Source organism: Fukomys damarensis, unplaced genomic scaffold, assembly GCF_012274545.1.
Source record: "Fukomys damarensis isolate Sample0158 unplaced genomic scaffold, DMR_v1.0_HiC HiC_scaffold_30, whole genome shotgun sequence".
NCBI lineage: Eukaryota > Metazoa > Chordata > Mammalia > Rodentia > Bathyergidae > Fukomys > Fukomys damarensis.
This window is the reverse complement of record NW_022900942.1, coordinates 58,663,873-58,677,167: the sequence shown is the minus strand read 5'-3', so window position 1 is coordinate 58,677,167 and position 13,295 is coordinate 58,663,873. Positions and strand designations below refer to the sequence as shown.

General features: G+C 34.4%; 1 protein-coding gene across 4 annotated transcripts in view; it reads left to right on the top strand.

Moving 5' to 3' along the window:
- Positions 1–13,295, top strand: part of Rbbp8 (RB binding protein 8, endonuclease) — an 88,956-nt gene that overhangs the window by 11,182 nt on the left and 64,479 nt on the right. For all 4 annotated transcript variants that reach the window (XM_010638713.2, XM_010638712.2, XM_010638711.3 and 1 more), the window contains exons 3-4: positions 2,001–2,043; positions 6,805–6,900. In XM_010638713.2, coding sequence (XP_010637015.1) covers positions 2,001–2,043; positions 6,805–6,900 — 139 coding nt within the window. The remainder of the gene's footprint in view (positions 1–2,000; positions 2,044–6,804; positions 6,901–13,295) is intronic.

Below are 13,295 nucleotides of genomic sequence, written 5' to 3'. Positions count from 1 at the left end.
GTGTGTGTTTTGTAGTAGTTTTAATCAGATTGTCCAGACCATATAATGCATTTGTACTTCTGTTTGCTTTTGCCCAATACACAAAATGAGGTACTGATAGAAACGACTTTTAGCATATTGTTAAATTGCATTCCAAAGAATTGTACAAGTTCAAATATATCCAGTATAGAAGTGTAGTTTTCCTAAGTAATTATTTTGGTTTGCATTTAAATTTAATTGCTAGCTGAAATGGGTGTATTTTAGTGTTTCTTTATTGGCTGTTTTTCTTCTTTGTTCCTATTAAAATTAGAAATGCTATGCTATTTTAAACATATTCTTTGCAGTTTCAGTGCCCATAAGGCTGCTTTCTTCTCAGTAACTACCTGAGTCCCATAAGAAATGGTCATCTCTTTTGCTCTGTCAGACTCAATTAAAATTTAAAATACACAACAAATGTCTTGAGATAAAAATGCTGCTACCCTTTAATTACAGTGGATCATTGACTTATGAACTCAATATGTTTGAGAGGGCTGGTTGCAACTCAAATTGGTTGTAAGTCAAGACTATTTTTCTCATAGCAAATAATGGAAATACCCATAATGCATTCCGAACCTCCCAAAGCACCACTTAGCTAACCTTTTCATAATAAAAAAGGGTTGCATAATGTTCGTAATTTACCAGAAACACCAATAATTTTCCTAGTGTAGTCACAAAAGACTTATAAAATGTGCCTAGTTCACCAGAAATAAAAATATCATACTGTAGTCACCATTCAAATCGACATCTTTGGCTTACAAGAAGGGAGGATGAAGTGGAAGGTGGTTATTGTTTGGAAGGAGAATTCCCTTCCATAAGAACATCAGGAATCTGACTCTTTGTTATCCTTTCTTTTGTTGGGAGAGTCTGTAATCCACTAGGACTTGTTTCTGGCTCACTAGGTCACAGAACTAAAAACTAGTCCAAGGTTTTCTGTTTTTGACTTTTCTTTAACACTGTTCTGTAGTAAGACATGACACTGTCCTTAAGCAAGTGAATGCAATGATTAGCTTTTCTCTGTCTGGGTGGGTCTTCTCTATAAATGTTTGTAGCTCTGTCCATTTTTTTTTTCATTTTTTTCCAGGATATACTTTTCTTTCAGAAGAGCTTTTCTGCACTGATTGTTGTTACTCCCCCTCCTCTTGAGAAAGCTCCTTAGCTGCCATTCTCTGTTTCTCAGCCAGAAGTTACTGAAGTTTCTCTGTAGACAGTTCCTCCACCAGTTCCTCAACATCACCACTACCTACCTGCAAGCCTGTGGACTCTGCTATAGTGACATTGTCATCAACCCCAGGGTCAATTGAAGGCTCAGACTCCTCAGCCTTCAAAGTCTCCCTCCTGTATAATTTTAGGCCACATTCTTCCAGGCAGATTTCACTGTCCTTAGGGAGACACTGGCCCAGGACTTCTCAGCTCCACACAGGACAGACTGGCATTTGAGTTATAACTCAAGACTTTGATTGTGAGTCAAAACTAAAATTCCAGTCATAACCCAAGTTGTTGATATGTAAGGCCAGTAGTAATTCAAGGGTCCAATTCAAGGATACTTTTCTGTAAGCAGTTTTGCTTCTAATCCAGGACTTCTTGCTACATTTAATCCTGAAAGATTTGAGCTTACATAAGCACTCTTACTGGTAGCATTTTGTAGACTTATTATAATAGGTCTTCATTTATAGTGAACTTCTAATTAGATGTTTGCCCTTGCTGTTAGGAAATAACTCACCTTAGGTGGGGAAATCTTCATCCTACTTGCCTGTCATATATAGACTAAAAGCATTAATGTTGCTTGTATACTTTTGTGACCTCAGGTAAAAGTAAAGGGAATACACTCTCTGGTTCACTGGGACATAGTTCATTATTCAGAGGCTAGACTGAAGTGATTTAATAGTGTAGCATTTGACTCATAAAGGAATTTAGATAATTGCCTCAGAAATAGTAAAATGTATAAATAAAACATTCTGGATGTTTTTCTTTTTACCTTTCAGGTTTACAAGTAAAAATATCCAAACTGAAAAAGGAACGCATTTTGTAAGTATCAGTAAAGTATGTAGCACTGATGTAGTATTTATAAAGTAATTGGTGCCGTTACCCTGTTTGATCTCAGTATTTTATTTGAAAAGAAATTAGCTACTTAAGCCTCTTATTTAAAAAGAAATTAAATGGCTTAAACTAATTTACAGAAATTTTTTACAGTTCTAAAGTAAAAAGAACAACTTTATGATTTTAAGTATAGCCTTAGTTAACATGCATGCGTAAATTTAACATTTTTTTTCATAGAGTATTTGTTAAGATGAGAACTGTTCTGCATAGCATTCTTTTTTCAGCTGTATTAGCACCTACAATTCAAAGTGCTGCAAGATTGGGAACAGAACAATTCTGGGCTTTCTAAACTCATATAAGAGATGGAAGCCAAGTAGTTATCTTGAGACCCCTTATTAGTAGTTTGGAACTTCCAAAGGACTCCTGAATTGTATTGGCTATTAAATGCTAAATTAGCTCATTTTCTAAGTTAAGCAGATTTTACTCATGGTTCTTTAGCAACACCACATTCAGGAAGGTGACTTTACATTCGCTTTATATTATGTATCTGCAGACCTCCCTTACTTCATGTTCTTAACATTCCCAAGGCTATAACTAAAAGCTAGAGTTACTAATCATCAGTATGTATCCAATTGTTTATTATAATATGAATGAAAAATATGAATTTTTTCACACCTTAGTCATATTTGTGAGTGGACATAGATTCAGAAACATAAAATTACGAAATTTTGAAATTTTGTCTAAAAGAATTGCTTAGTCTTAGTAATAATTCTTGGTAACATTGGAATGTTTTACATTGTTGAAAGTGTATGTGTTCCTATTTAAAAGATGTCATTTTATTTTTTTCAGCTTTAATTGAGTTTATTGGTACATTTTAGGGATACAGTACAGTTAACATTCATTGCTGGGATCTTGTACCTCTACATGACAAGTCTTGGTTCTCATTTTTTCCCCTTGTCCCTGCCCTCCCTTCACCCCCTCCTCCCTCCCCATCTACAGCCACTTTATTACCATCTTTCCATTATCTTAAAAGATGTCATTTTAAACCTCCTGAACCATAGAATAACTCATTTCTCTGCTATTGTGGTAGAGCTCAGTGTAGTTCTCATGACTGAGAGAGAGATATACAAAGGAAATTAAAAGGCTTTCCTGAGTAGTAAATTTAGGATGCATATCTTCTTAGGTTGATATATTATTATTGCTAGAACAAGTAGAATTGACTTTGACAGTAAGAAAATTATATCCTCCAACATAGAAGGTCTCAAAAAGACATTCTAGCACTGCTTAACCAATGACTCAAAATCATTAGAGCTTCAGGTTATTCTTTTTTACTCCACCATTGTTAATACTGGACTTTGCCTCTTAATCTTGGCAAAATGGCAAGATGACCATCATCATTCTAATTGTTGAACATCTTTATGTCCTTTTTACTAATTATAGAAATTTGCTATAGCAGACCCCAGCAGACTTCCTCTAATTTGTGTACCATAATTGTGTGGTCATTCCTAAACGGAAACTGGAAAGGAACTGAATTACTATGCATGGTTCAGACAAATCGACTTTGAGACTAATTTATGTGTATTCTAGGATAGAGCAAAGAAGTAAATATATTGTTGATATTTTGTGCTAGAATTCTTATTGTCAGGAGGATGGAGTTAACACATAGAGCATGGGAAAGTGTAAATTAACTCTGTCTTGCTTAATAGGAGTTGCAGTTACCAGGGTTTTTAATATATATTTAGAGATGAGAGAAATAGATATAGGTATTTGTGAATGTGTGTGAGGATATACAAGTATTTCCTAGGCTTGACCCATTGACTAGGCCTGGAAGTAATGACACCCAGTAGTAGTGAGCACACCTTAATATTGGGTATTAATTTCTAAACAGCATTTTTGATGGAAAGGAAACAGTGTTCTTGGAGAGAGAACTAATATTATAGAGGAGTGGAGCATAAAAGATGAGCTGGAACATCTTAGGTGCCAGAAAATATGCTCATGTTCAGAAAGGCAGCACTTGAAAAGATGTAGAAGACAACTTGAAAAAATTTACCAATGGCAAAATCTGTGATAACTAGGCCAAGAAATAATTATATTAATGATTTACAATTCTTATTGAATAAAGGGACAGCTTTCTTCCTTAGAGGAAGTTAAAACTCAGGACCTTGTGCTTGCAAGGCAGGCACAGCACCACAGAGCTAAACTCCTGGCCCAGATTGTCAACAAATTAAAGGATTGGCTAAATGTCAAAAGTGTCAAGGCTGTGAAAGGCAGAGAAGGATGGAGAAGCTCCAGATTGGAAAAAGTGTGACAGTGAAATGAAATGTACAGTCCTAGACCAGAGAGATGGTATTAGAGGGACAGATGGTGAAATTTTAATAAGGTCTATAGATTAGAAAATACTCTTGACACTGTTAATGCCTTGATTTTAATAATTGAACTATGATTTCACAAGATGTTACCATTTTGAGAAGCTGAGTGATAGGTGTATAGTTACTCTATAACTTATTTGTAGGTCTGAAATTATTTCCAAAGTGAAAACATAAGATCAACTTATGTCCAAGAAGCTACTAGATATTAGAGAAAAGAAATATTAATTTTAGCAAGGAATAAAAAGTTACAATGGCTGTTGAGTAGGCCAAAAATGTCACTACAGTTTCACTAGCCCTCCTCCTATGGCTCAGAACCCAGTGGTATGATCTCCTTATATGGCACAAATTTTCTTTTGTTTCTGTGGAAAAGAGAGATTTTATAAACTTTCCAGCCTGTTAATGTACTTGAGTTAATATTGATAATATTAATTTACATATGTAAGAATTATCTACATGGTTACAGAAGAAAACTTCATGTATAAGCCTTATGACTAAAAATTACTCCAAAATTAAATATAATGAAGTTGTATCTATTGGCTGAACCAAAAATAGTATCATTTTCCTAATCAGAAGTGAAATTTCTCATGTTCTACACACTTGAAATAAAACAGTGGAAACGTCTTTGTTTTATTTAGGGATAAATTGGCTTTTCTTTGGGGGTAAAAAATATTTACTTTGAATAGTTTAAAATTTTAAATTATGAAGTACACTTGCTCTGTTGTTTTCCTCTTCATTTTTGTTATAGGCCAGCTAATCAGAAAGAGTATTATCACTTGATATGATGATTTAATTGCATACCAATGAAGTATCTAAATCACTGTGTGTTGGAGTTACTCTGCAAGTCTTCCCTTTGTATGTTTAACACCACCATGTAGGATTTCTTGTTCCCCTTGAGTTTTTTCTAATGCCACAAATTTAATATTTCAGAGTTTGGGTCAGTGTTGAAATGAATGATCTTGCAACAGCTACTGATGAGAATGACATCCTTTAGAGTCAAAATGTTGGCTGCTTTTAAGAAGCAGTATTAAGGCTAGAAATCATTGTATGCTATTGATTATATATTTTAAGCTGCATTCAACTAAATGTTTTTGAAGGGAATTAGTTTTGTTAAAATGGATTCTTTATAGAGGCCTAGTAATTTTATTTTTAAAAGTATTGCTATTTTGAATGATACTTTTGTAGCACTTAGCTTGAATCAGTCATTTTCCTGGAGATTGACTGTCTAAACATACATAAAAATGATATAGATTTATCATATATGCACTTTTTTTTGTACCGGGGATCAAACTTAGGCCCTTGTGCTTGAGAGGCAGGTGGCAGAACCACTGAGCTAAATCCCCAGCCATAAATGCACTTTTTATATAAAATATATTACTCTACACTTGTAACTAATCAGCCATGTGAAAAGACTTTTTAAATTTATAAATGAAGGTTGAATATTACTTTCTCTAAAACCACCTGTAACATTTTTAATATTAAATAATGGAAACAACTGGTCTTAGCTACCTTTTAATGTATATTGTAATCTGTACCTGTGTACTTTAGGTAGATTGGGGTTATATATTTTGGAAGCACAGATGAGTAAGTAAATCCCTCAGTAATCAGAATTAAAGGTATGCTTTATTACACCTTCTCTAGAGTAAGGGTTTTGCTAGTGGAACTAGAAGTAAGGTTTACCTTTCTTGTATCTATTGTTATGAACTGAAATGATTATCTTAATGATCAATTAGTGACTCTAATAATGTTATTTATTAGCTATTATTTTTAAAAAACAGTGGCTTTATTTTTCTCTGAGGAAATAAATAATGACATCTACCATATTAATCCATTCAGCATTTTTTCTAAGAAAATTAACCTTTCTAGCTACTGAGAAATAAACTACTCACCTACAAATAAAACTTTGTTTTCTTTTAAGTATTTTTTAAATTAAGGAATTTAAAGAAATATTTAAAAATCCTGCAATTGTGCAGGACTTTTCATACTTTCAATTTCTTAACAGAAATAGAAAATTCTCCATAACTGAAACATAGATAATGTGAGTAGAGATATCCGTTGTTGCAACAGAATAAAAGAAATGTATTTTGATAGCCATTGAGTCAGTGGCCAAATAAGACTCCACTCCTTCTTCTATGTTCCAGCATTGGTTGATGAATAGTACTTAGGGAAACATCCCTGTAGCACATACAAATGCTGGAGAACAAATTCTAATGTGATTTGAACTCTGATTAACAAGATTTTGAAACCTCACTTTTTAAGTTGTTTTGTTTTCATATAAAAAGTTCATGATAATGTGTGAGTACTAAGACCAAACTTTGGATTTGTAATAAAAACTTTTTGTAGCATATTTTCCCTTGAAAACACGTTTGTTCTTGACTTGTAGAGATGCACAAAGACTGGAAGAGTTCTTCACCAAAAATCAACAATTGAGAGAGCAACAGAAAGTCCTTCAAGAAACCATTAAAGTTTTAGAAGATCGGTGAGTCTTACACTTGAGTAAGAGAGGATTTTATCCCCTAGCAAAAAATATAGGACATTGGTTTTAGTTTGTAAGCAGTTGGACACTCAGTGCTATAAATTCAAGTGATCAACATAATGTCACTTTTAAAGAACTTATAATCTACTAGAGAAAGACAAGCAAAAAAATATAATTAAAACAAAGTTATGATTCACACTGTGACAGTAGATACAGGTTACTATGAAAGCACAAAGCAAATTAACCTAGTCTCAGAAGTTAGAGAAGGTCTCCTGAAGAGTATTGTGTTAAAATTCAGATCTATGCCTAAGAAGAGATAGCAAGATAAAAGAGAGCACTCAGAGCATTATTTATAAAGTTAAGACAACATACAGACAAAACATCATAAAATAAGAGAAACCATATAGGTTAATAAAGGTATCAGATTTAATCTTACTGTCTGTTGACTGTAATCCTGGATTGATTCTCAATTCTTTGCCAGCTCAGTTTCCTTAAATGAAAAATTGCCTTATCACCTACAAAAATTAAGTGCTAGATGCCAAGGTACAGAGTGAACTTCCAGTATCAGCCCCCACATTAAAAAGAACTATGACCTTAATTTCATTAAATTAGGCTTCATGAAACTGGTCAAATCTTAAAGAGTCCTCAGAAAGAAATGAGAAAAGGCATATGTATAAAAATATACCTCTAGGGGCTGGAGATTTAGCTCAGTGGCTCTGCTGCCTGCCTTGTGAGCGCAAGGACCCAAGTTCAATCCCAAGTACCAAACACACACACTCCCTACTACTAAATTAATATCATGCCATGAATTTTCTACCCACCTATTGAAGAATATAAAGTTGAATAGAAGGAAAAGAGAACATTTAGGAACAGCTGTGAATAATGGTACTCACATTAATGACCAGAAAATAGATTTTATAAAGAGTATATTGGAGTGTTTGTTGAAACTCTTTCAAATAAAAACAAATTTAAGGTCTTTTTGGGAAGAGCAAACAAATTGAACATACTTGTTAGTCTGATAAATTCTAATTCATCCATTTAAAATTAAGCCGGGATCAGCAGGCAATCAAGAGTTGAACCCTTTCACAGATATTTTTAAGAGTGGCGGTTGACAAAAACTAGAAGAAATGAATAAGTGAAAGACTGTTGCTTAATTTTATAATTCTGACCAATGTTATTTTAAACCTCCCTCTCTTATAATTGAAGTTATTATTTTAGTTCTGTTTCACCTTTCAACCTTAATACATATATTTAGATTATTGTTTTATTTGGTTTTTAGTTTCTTTTTTTGATTAGTATATTTTTGTGATACATAATTACATTGATCTTGGGGAATAGTACACACATGTCACATCTTAATCCTTTTTACTTTCCCTTCCCCTCCCCACCACAACTCCCTCCACTTCTGTGCTTTATATCCCTTCATCTCTGAAATGCCTTCCTTGCCTTACTTCTGTATCACAAGAATATGTTGCTGTTTTGCCTGCCTTAACCCTTCTGTCTGTGCATCTCTCTTCCTTTCTTTTACCCTCTGCCTTCACAGTAGAATCTGTGCAACCGAAGTGTTGTTGAGGCTAATAGTTCTGTCAGATTTTAGTCTTTTGTGCTTGGTTCATATAAGTTGATTATAGAATTTAGAAAATGGAAAACTGTATTTGATTATTTATTGACTGTATAAATATTCACTACAGAGCTTGGATTGCATTTCCTTCTCTACCTGTCTGCTGTCATCACCACACAAAGAGGGTATTTCTAATTTTCAAGTCAAATAGGTTTTTTTTCTCCTCTATCCCCAGTCAGCTGCTCCAAATCAGCCCACTATTATATTATGACAGTGACTTATATGTATATTTTCATTTTTCTCAGTATTTCTAGCTACCCTTTCTCAGATTGAGATAAGAACTGTGTTTTCCTGTCCATGTCATTAATACTTAATGTCTTCTTTATTATTCTACTCACTATTTTGTTGTAGTTCTTTTTATTTATTTATTTTTTTATTGTTACTGAGGATTGAACCTAGGTCCTTTGTACCAAACTATATTTCTAGCCTATATATGTTGTTGTTGATATACAGGGTCTCAGTCACCATAGACTGGGCTCAAATTTGGGATTATCCTTCCTCAGTCTCCTAGAGTGCTGGGACCACAGTTGTGCAACACTGAGCCAGGTTGTAGGTTTTTTTCTTGAAGATAAAACTTCTTGGATTGAAAAAACTTCCTAAGTTGTTCATTTCTAGGCCACTCTATGGCTGCGATGCTGGATTTCTCTTCTTTGGATCTCTGCATTAATTCCATTATTTTACTAATCTCGTCTTAGACAATCAACAAGTATTTATGGGGTAACTACATTGTATCAGGCACCAGTTTAGACCTTTGGGGTGTACTAGTGAACATGGTTAGTAAGATGTGGGCCTGTTTTTCCTTTGTATTGATTTTCATTTTTAGCTGTTAACAGAGCTTTCTGTTGTTAAACTCATTTTATTATAACTTACCCTCAAGTAACTGCTGAAAAAGAATTCACAGGAAATAAATTTTCAGAGTTCTTACATTTCCAAAAATATTTATTTTACTATAACATATAGTTGATATTTTGACTGGATATAAATTTCTAGATTCAGAATAGATTTCCATCAAAACTTTGAAGATGTTTTCTCATTGTTAATATTCCAATGTAAGCAGTCTGACATCCTTCTAATATTCTTTCCTTTGTAGGTAATAGATTTTGGGAGTTTGGGATTTTTTGATAAATTTTATTTTATCTCCCCCCCAAGTCTCTTCCCCTTCCTACATACAAAAGCTTTGTTTCCATTTTTCCCCTCTAGTTTCACTTTTTCTTGTCCCTTCCTTTCTCCCTCCCTCCTCCCTTGTTTCCCTTCCCATGTGAACATTTTCTTCCCATTTTCCAACATCCATTATACATTTCAGTCCTTATGTCTACTTTCAGTTTCTTACAACAGAGAAACAATGCGGTGTTTAAACATGTGTGTCTGATTTGATTTGGGGAATTTAACAACTTTGAATCCTTCTAATCTTATATAATGTACTCTGTGTGTGCCTGTGTGTGTGTGTGTGTGTGTGTGTGTGTGTGTGTGTGTGTGAGTTTGTGTGCGTGTTTCCTTCATTGTGCTGGACACATAGTCTGTTAACTTGAAGATCACTATCTGTTATTTTCTGTTACTTGTTTTTTCTTCCATGTGGCAAATTTTCTTCTATTTTATCCCAAGCTTATTGAAATTATTTTGATAATAGCGTGTTTAGTACTTTTGAACTTTATCTTGGGCATGGTGATGCATGCTTAATTCCAGCACTCTGGGAGTCTGACGTCAAGTCCAAGCCCAGCTTAGGCCACTTAGTAAATTAGCAAGACCCTCTCTTAAAAAAAAAAAAAAAAAAAGGAAAAAAAGCTGGGGATATAACTCAGTGATCAGGCCCTGGGTTCAATCCCTAGTGTCTTCTTACAGAAGTAAAAAAACAAAAACAAAAAAACCCCACGATGTATATGTGACTAGTAATCAGCCAGTAAAAGAAAAAAATGACAAAAAGGCAAATCTTGAATGTATAGCTAGAGGAAGAGCATCAGTATGAGATGCCTGTGTGTTAACCTTATTGTTCTGTTGTTGTTTTGTTTGGGTTTGTTTGTTTTTGGTACCAGGGATCAAACTCAGGTCCTTGTGCTTGCAAGGCAGGCGGTGGTACCACTGGCCCTTAACCTTGTTGTTAATGCTTTTCTTAGATATGATTTTAAGTCAAAATTAAAAGCCAAGTTCAGGTACTACAGAGCTAGGGGGTTGGGAGTGCAGAGAGGAGTTAGAAGAGGTAAGCATGTTGTAAGTGCCATGGTGAAAGTTTTATTACAACCCATGGAGAGTTTCATTGAATCAAGGCCTTCGCCTTCGCCATTGTGAGTGGCTGAGCGCATGTGGATGATGTTTTCAATATTCACAAATTTTCTGTAACATTTAAAGAGGGGAATATAATCCATCATAACAGATTTTCACTGTTGACAAGTACTTATTTACAAATAAAACATAAGAACTTTGCATGGAAATTTTTAGGTTCCTTGTTCTAAAGCTTGGAAGTATCTGGAGAGGAACTTCTGAGCATATTACTCAGTCTCCATCCCTGCAGATTCTAATTCACTTGGATGTGAGTGGGACTTTCACATAATTTTTTTCTCTTCATTTTAATTAAGTAATTACTTAATTTGACTTTTTGGAAACCAGGTTGATCTTGAACTTACTGGATAGCCCAAAATGGTCTCAGACTGTGATCCTCCTGTCTCAGCCTTCTAAATCCTGGGATTATAGGTGTGTGCCACTGTGCCTGGCCCTCTCTTCCTTTTAAAATTGCCCATATGGCTTTCTAAAATAGGCAGGTTTGGGGCTGGGATTTAGCTCAGCGGTTCGGTGGCCTGCATGTAAGCGCAAGGACCCGGGTTCAATCCCCGGTACCAAAAAAAAAAAAAAAAAAAAAGCAGGTTTGGGGACTCTTGATCTGATTATTCAGCAGTGCTTGAATACCTTCCAGGTTCTCAGTGATCATCTTTTTTAATGTTTATGTCCAGTGGCTACTTACTTAACATTCCATTGTTAAATAGTTGAAAAGTTGTTTGTTTGTTGGTTGGTTGATTGGTTGGTACTGGGGATAGAACTCAGGACGTCACACTTATGAGGTAACTGCGGAGGTACTGAGCTAAATCCCGGGCCCTGAAAAGTGGGTTTTTTTGTGTTTTTTGTTTGTTTGTTTTTTTCTTTTTATTGAGTTTATTGGTACAATCTAGGTATACAGTACAGTTACATTCATCATTAGGATCCTGTACCTTTACATAATAGGTTTTGATTCTTATTTTTTCCCCTTGTCCCTGCCCTCCCTTCACCCCACTCCTCCCCTCCCCATCTACAAACACTTTATTTCCATTTTTTCAGTTTCTCATATTTTTTTCCTCTCCCTTATTACCTTTCCCCCACCCTTCCCACTTTCCCTACACCTTTAGCCCTTTACTTCCTATTGCACATTATTAATTATCTCATTAGGATCCTGTGTACTGTTACAGTTTTTCACACCAGAGAAACTATACGGTATTTCAGTTAAAGAAATCTCTGTATGAACATTAAAAATAGGGAATCCTAAAATAAAACTGAAAAGAAAAGTAAAAGAGAAAAGGCAATGTTGTAACATTAAAATAATCCTTAATTCTGGAGATGAAAATGGTCCCTTAACATATTTAAATTACTTCTTGCTCTTGTAGTCTTATTCTTTTTTTCATTATTTAGAGAATACTTTATTAGTTTCTGTAATCAAACCCACATAGATATGACCTTACATATTTAGTGCAATGCGTTACCCCTGTACACATGGAAGAAAAAAAATTTTTTAAATTAACATTTCTGGACCAATATGGCTGTCCATTTCTGTACAATGCCAACTCAACACAGTAAATTGGGATAACTTTTTCCAAAGTTGACAGCGCTGTTAAAGTTTCCCAAAATTCATTTTATATATATATGTATATATATATTTATATTTATGTTTATATAAAAAGACTAATAATAGCAGTATGTTATGCATCGATAGCAGTAACAGCTTTTCTAGGTTCTGCAGTCATCTGAACAAAATTATAGACATTCAGCACATTCCATTAAAAAAACAAAACAAACAAACAACAAAAAAAAAAGAAGAAAAGAACAATATTCAGAAAACAGCAAAGTTCTGTTGCTGTTGTGGTACCTGGCACCATTTTTTTTATTAGTATCGTAATCATCATCTGTAAAGAGAACATTCTAGAGTAATATCATTAAATATAGCTCTGATAAAGCACAGTCACTACTATGTATCATAAAGCAGGTACAAGATATTTTACATTCACAGGAGTATGGTACAGTACCGTCCTACATCAATAATACTAGAATCAGTTTTGGTTTGAAATTTGCTTTGTCTGCAAATAAGATTGCTACCCCTGTTTTTTTCTGGGCTCCTGTCACATGGAGAATTGTTTTCTATCCTATTCACTTTCATTCTATGGGCTGCTTTTTGCATTAGGTATGTTTCTTGTATACAACATATTGTTGGATTTTGCTTCTTATTCCATTTTGCCAGTCTATTTCTCTTGATTGGTGAGTTGAGGCCATTGACATTGCTGGTTATAACTGATATGTACTGACTTATTATTGACATGTTATTGGCCTTTTGTTGACTCTTTTTACTTTTTCACCTTCTCCTTTTAATTTCTTGCCTTGCCTATTTGATTTGCTCTGTTGGGCCTCATGGTGTTGTTGCCTTCATTGTCTTTTTCTAGGATCTTGTTTAGAATTGCTTGTAGTGCTGGTTTGGTATTCATGTAGTTTCTCAGGTGTTCTTTGTCATAGAAGTATCTTATTTCCCCATCCATTTTGAAAGAGA